The sequence below is a fragment of the Temnothorax curvispinosus genome, unplaced genomic scaffold (genome assembly GCF_003070985.1).
Source record: "Temnothorax curvispinosus isolate PA1 unplaced genomic scaffold, ASM307098v1 QBEX01011937.1, whole genome shotgun sequence".
Classification (NCBI taxonomy): domain Eukaryota; kingdom Metazoa; phylum Arthropoda; class Insecta; order Hymenoptera; family Formicidae; genus Temnothorax; species Temnothorax curvispinosus.
Window position 1 is genome coordinate 58 of NW_020221717.1, and position 6,673 is coordinate 6,730.

Consider the following 6,673-nt stretch of genomic DNA (forward strand, 5'->3'; position numbering starts at 1 on the left):
CCCTACGCTCTTAGTTCACGCTCGCTCGTTAATCTCGCGTTACTCTCTCGTCTTTCACGCACCTTCTACCTTCCTAACTCTCTGACTCTCTCTAACTCACTGACTCTCTTACACACACACACGCTTACCAACGCTCACGCTCTAGTGCCATCTCGGCTAACTCCTTCGCTCGCTCATTGGCTGTCGCCATTATTCCCTATAACGCTCCCTATAACGCTCCGTCTCATCGTCTCATTCGCTCGCTTACAATCGCTATCGTTATCACAAGAGATAGAGAAACTGTTACGTGATGATATTATTGAAAGAGTAAAAGGGCCGACGCCCTGGGTATCTCCAATAGTACCGATAGTTAAAAGGTCGGGAGAAATACGTCTTTGTTTAGATTTACGTAAAGTAAACGAGGCAATAACTCGTCAACGAAACCCGTTACCTGTATTTGTAGAACTACTTGATAAAGTAAGAGAAGCGAAGTGTTTCTCAAAATTAGATATTTGAGGAGCATTTAATCAAATTGAGCTTGATGAAGATACGCGAAGTATTACTACGTTTAGTACGGATTGTAGTCTATTTAGATCTAAGAAGTTAGTTTTCGGTTTAAACTGTGCGCCGGAAATTTTTCAAGAAACATTGGAAGAGATTTTACGAGATCTTGAGGGTGTAATAAATAGTGCAGACGATATTGTGGTTTATGGAAAGAATTTAGGAAGATCATAATCGGAAACTTCAGAAAGTACTTGATAGACTCTTAGAGAAGGGCTTGACACTTAATAAAAATAAATGCGTTTTCGCGGTTAAGGAGATTGAATTTTTGGGATTTATAGTAAACGGGTCAGGTTACCGATTAATGCGATCGAAAGTTGAGTCAGTACAGAACTTCAGAGAACCCGAAACGCCAGAAGAAGTCAGAAGTTTCCTGGGGTTGGTCAACTTTGTGCAGCGTTTATTCCAAATATGGCGACAATTAGCGAACCTTTAAGAAGGCTTACACGAAAGAGCGAACCATTCGTGTGGGGTGAACCACAGAAAATCGCATTTCAGACGCTGAAAGATAAGCTGACGGATGCAGAAACGCTAGGTATTTATAATCTGGATGCGAGAACTAGAGTAGTTACAGACGCTAGCCCGGTAGGCATAGGTTGTGTTTTAGCACAAGAACAGGATCGACAATGGCGAATTATAAGCTTTGCGAGTCGAAATTTAACTGATTATGAGAGAAGATATTCACAGACAGAAAAAGAAGCTTTAGCACTTGTCTATGCGTGTGAAAGATTTAAATATTGGCTTTTTGTATTAAGTTTGAATTGGTCACAGACCATAAAGTCTTAGAATGTATATTTGCACCAAGATCAAAGCCATGCAGCCGCATAAAGAGGTGGGTGCTAAGACTTCAAATGTTCAAATACAAAGTGATATACGAAAGTGGAAAGAGTAATATTTCAGATCCGTTATCTCGTTTATTAAAAATAGGTAATAACGAGGGGGAGAAAAGTAAGTGTGAGGATGAATTGTTTATCGCGTGGGTTGCAAAAGAGAGTGCGCCGAGAGCAATGTCTATCGAAGAAGTGGAAGTAGAATCGCGCAAAGATTCGTGGTTAGGTGAAGTTAGGCAAGCGATTGCGACAGGAAACTGGGAGTCAATATCCAGTACGCGGATAAAAGCAATTAAAGACGAACTTTGTGTGTATAATAATGTTGTGTTACGGGGAACGAGAATTGTCCTACCTAAAAAGCTAAAGAAGCGAGTATTATCAATAGCGCATAAGGGACATCCAGGTATTGTTGCGATGAAGGATAAGCTAAGAAGTAAGGTTTGGTGGGCAGAAATCGATAAAGATGCGGAAAATTTTGTAAAAACGTGTGAGAGCTGCCAAATAGTGCAAAAGACAGCTAATATCTCACCGTTGAAACCAAACGCGCTGCCGGATAGTTCGTGGGAATGTTTAGCGATGGATCTCCTTGGGCCTTTGCCTTCCGGAGATTTCATATTCGTGATTATTGATTATTACAGTAAGTTCTATGAAATAGAGATAATGCAATCAATTACGTTGGCAGCAATTATTGATAGATTGAAACATATATTCGCGAGGTATGGTTATCCGAATAGATTAATATCTGATAACGGAAAACAATTAGTGAGCGAAGAAATGAGGGAATACACGTCTAGGTGCGGTATTAAACTTGTTCATGTAGCGCCGTACTGGCCCCAAGCAAATGGGAAAGTCGAAAGACAAAATCGCAGTCTTCTTAAACGCATAAAAATTGCACAGCTTGAACGAAAAGACTGGAAACAAGAGATATTAGACTATCTGTTTATGTATCGCTTATCTCCACAAGCATCGACAGGGGTTTCGCCAGCGGAACTAATGTTCGGTCGAAAGATAAAAACTAAAATGCCAGAATTGCAAGGGATCAGAAATAATCTAGATGAAGCTATTAGAGATAGGGATGCTCAGAAAAAGCTTAAAAGTAAAGAACGATATAATTTGCGGAACAATGCGAAAGAAAGTGAGTTGAAATTGGGTGACACTGTTCTACTAAAAACGATAAAGCGGGATAAATTAAATCCGGCGTATGAAAGCGTTAAGTACGAGGTAGTTGATCGAGCCGGTGATAATGTAACGATTAAAAATGCGGATGGAAAAATGTTTAAACGAAATGTAGCGCATGTCAAGAAATTTAATCGTGCAGGGCCTAGCAAATCCGACGAAGATGTTAAAATAATATCAGAGCAAAATGTCAAGGTAAAAACCGAATCGGAGTCGCAGGATGACTCTGTTGTTGCAACGAAGTCAGAACCAAGTGCTGATCTTAATGTAACGCAAAGTAGGCCTGTACGAGACAGAAAGTTACCAAATCACCTAAAGGATTATATAATGCACAGCACATAATATTGCAGAAATATTGCAGTAATATTGCAATATAGTGGAAATATTACGTATTACAATGAAATATTTCAGAAATATTCCTGATGTATTACACGTTTTTAAATAATATTGAAATATTACAGTAATATTGCTGCAATATATTGTTGAAATATAATACTTTAAGTAGCAAAATAATGTCAAATGACATTTTAATGACATCTTATTGACGTCATTAAGACGTTATTAAGGTATCACACAATCATACGTATTGCACAGATAATATATACCAGTTAAAGAATTTTGGACTGAAAGAAAGAAAAATCTAAATAAAAAAATGTGATGAAATCAAAAGAGACTGACTTGTACTTTTGGGGAATAAAAGTGATTAAGATAAATTTTATAAGTGGTGGTATTTAATTTTATAACTTGTTATTTGTTTTGTAATAATAAAAGGTAATTATATGTACAATTAATTTTTAATTAAGAGCCAGTAAGTAAATTGATAATAAAATAAATGGATAAAATTTAAAATTTATATTTCTTATATAATCAATATTAAACTTTTCAAATTACGAGTTTGTCACACGGATAAACAGAACGTTTCTGAGTGCGTAAGTGGAGGGAAGAACGCTAGTGTGTGTGGCTATGCGCTTGGTCGCAGCACCGACCCCCACCATTCCCGGACTTCTCACGCTGTCTCTTGCATGGCTCCGTGGGACCACGCAATCACGTGTACGACACCGCACAGAAACAATCGTTTCAATTTCAGGTAATTTTTCTTTATTTAATAAATATTGTTCACACAAACATTTTTAAAAGTATTTTTGTATAATTATTACTAATATGTACATTGTACATATATATTTGGCGATTTGTCTTTAAATCCAAAAATAGAGATTACGTGGCATAATGGTCTGCAAAAACCACGTTAATATCATAAAAATCATTTCAATGACCATCTTAAAATACATATATTTGCCTTTATAACCTTATTGAACGTGTCTCTAATAAAATTATTTATTAACGGCTTCATACTTAAATCTTGATGCTAACTTAACCTCAAAATTTTTAACAGTTTAATCCAACTGGAGCCCTTAGTTGGAGATACGTGATAGAAATATGCCGATCCCAAATCTCCTAAAAAGCAGTTTAATCATTAATTAAATGATTTAACCATAATTATTTAATCATTTACATGATTTTATAATAATTATTGTTCTTATGCTATATGTTACAGTATTGCTTTCCATCAGTGGATGTTTATGCAGTCCAGAGCAGCACCAAGTAGTTTGATAGAAGAGCAAAATATTTATTTATTAGATATGTAAGTAAGAAAAAGTTAAATTTGATATAAACCATACTTTCCAATATTAATCGTCAATACTGAAAATCCAAAGTATACGTGTAACATCAACTACAGATTTTCAGTATTCATAGATAGTGAATATCACAATACAGATTCATACTTAACCTACTTTTATGTTTAAAATATATAATTAGATGTAAATAATAATTACTGTTTTTGTATTATGTTGCAGTGTTACGTTGCTTTCCATCAGTGGAAGTTTACGCAGAGCAGCACCAAGCAGTTTGATTTCTATCAAACTCTTCTGAGCGACAGCTTCATTTATTAGATACATAAGTAAGAAAAATTTAAACTTGGTATAAACTGCGTTCTAATATTTTAATATCCAGTACTGAAAATCTAAAGTGTATGTATAACATTAACCATAGATTTTCAGTATAGACAGTGAATATCGGAACACGTCATACTTATCCCCGTACTCTTATGTTTTAATATGTAATTATATATGAAATAAACAGGATGATTTTTATTTCGTGTGCCAATCATCTCTGCTATAATTATCTCAGAAAGTATTGATTTATTGGAAAAATGTTTCAGATAAAAGTTGGAGAGTTCAAGGAGGACCAATAGACAATTTTATTAGATTTTGAGTCCGGGACCTGTGTTAAGCCTAATAGGATCCAAGTCAAATTATTTAAATAGAAACCTCCTTTTTATGGTATCATCTTTTTCTACTAATTAATGTGAACAACTTTTGTCTGAAACATTTTTTTATTTGCCTTATACTTTTTGAGATATTCAAGGAAAACTTGGTATTTTTTTCAATATTTAGCTTACAATAGATGTTTGTCAATAAATGTTCGTCGGAGTAAAAAGTGGTACAGGACTTTTTGACTTGATTTGGTTTCAAGAATATACTGTCGCAATAGTATTCTAATTTCTTTAAACAATTGTGTACACATGAAAGCTTCAAAAAAATGTATACACAAATATTTAAAGAAATTAGGGTATTATTGCAATAGCATATTCTTGAGATCATATCAAGTCAAAAAATCATTATATCATTTTCCCCTCCGACAAGCATTTATCAAGATATAAGCTAAATATTAAAAAAATTATCAAATTTTTCTTAAATATCTCAAAAAGTATAAGGCAAATAAAAAATGTTTCAGACAAAAGTTGTTTATATTAATTAGTAGAAAAAGATGATGTAATAAAAAAAGGGAGTTTTTATTTAAAAAATTTGACTTGGACCCTACTGGGCTCAACATGGGTTCCAGACTCAAAATCTAATAAGATCATCCATTATTCCTCTATAAACCCTCCAACTTTTATCTGAAACATTTTTCCAATAAACCAATACTTTCTGAGATAATTAGTGAAGATAATTAGCATACAAAATAAAACTCACCTTGTATAATTAGATATAAATAATAATTACAGTTTTTGTATTATGTTATAGTGTTACGTCATTCTTTATCAGTGGAAATTCATACAGTGCAGAGTAGCATGGAGCAGTTTTGAAGAAGAAAGAGATAGAAAGATAATATCAATATTATTTTCTTAATATTGTATGTAATACTATTATTAAAAATAACAATTTGATAAAATTTAATAATATTCATTAAAATGTTTTAATTTTTAGCAATATTAAATAAATATTATCTAATATTACACATATAATATTATTGCGTTTACAATATCAATATTATTTTAAAATTGTATGTAACAATACTATTAAAAATAATTTAATAAAATTTAATAAAAATTATTAAAATGGTTTTTTAATTCCTAGTAATATTATACAAATATCACGATAATATTATAGTAATTTTACCGTAATATTACTGATATATTGCAGTAATATTACCGCAATATTACTGAAATACTGCGACGCTAATTTCTCTATATGATTTTCCCCGAGGCGGGAGGCGGGACTAAAGCGCGTAGCAAATATATGATCGGGTGGCGGAGCGGATCTCGAAAGCGATACAAAACAATGTTGGGCGCCAGGTGTGGATACGGCCACACCACCGTTTACTCTAAAATGGCGCGTAGGCAAGGAAACTCTCAAGCAAGCCTACGCGTCTCTCTCACCCGCGAAAAATACTCTACATGAACTCTACAAAGATCCGACATAAACTCTAATTATCGACACAACTCTTAATTCACACGTTATGACACATCCGCTCTGGCCGATCGCAACGACTGCTCAGGAATTTCGTTGGAGGGTCGTGGTCCTTACATAGGCCGAATGCAGAGGGGTTTGACCTTGGCGAGGCGAAACAAACACAAAAGAAAGCACTCAAGTAACATGTAAATCAAAATATAATATAAGATAAAGCGTGATAATAGCGGTACAACTTACAGGACGCGAACGAATAAGTATCCACCGCGATCCATCGCAATTCCCCGACCACGCAAGGTCGTTTGAAGGGTTCGCGCGTTATAAACAAACTCGGACGCAGAACTAATATTCTCGGAAAAACGTACGAGTAACTTG

General features: G+C 34.3%; 1 protein-coding gene and 1 long non-coding RNA gene across 3 annotated transcripts; both read left to right on the forward strand.

Annotated features, from left to right (window-relative positions):
* Positions 1 to 1,547: 1,547 nt before the first annotated feature.
* LOC112461985 (uncharacterized protein K02A2.6-like) lies at positions 1,548 to 2,888 on the forward strand. The gene has a single exon (XM_025027462.1). It carries the CDS (start codon positions 1,548 to 1,550, stop codon positions 2,886 to 2,888), a length of 1,341 nt encoding a protein of 446 aa, XP_024883230.1.
* Positions 2,889 to 4,098: 1,210 nt separating this feature from the next.
* Positions 4,099 to 5,757, forward strand: LOC112461984. Of its 2 annotated transcripts, XR_003041612.1 has the most exons (4): positions 4,099 to 4,188; positions 4,365 to 4,366; positions 4,403 to 4,506; positions 5,633 to 5,757. It is a non-coding gene; the product is annotated as an uncharacterized LOC112461984 (long non-coding RNA). The 2 variants fall into 2 exon arrangements; XR_003041611.1 differs by lacking the exon at positions 4,365 to 4,366.
* Positions 5,758 to 6,673: the final 916 nt, after the last annotated feature.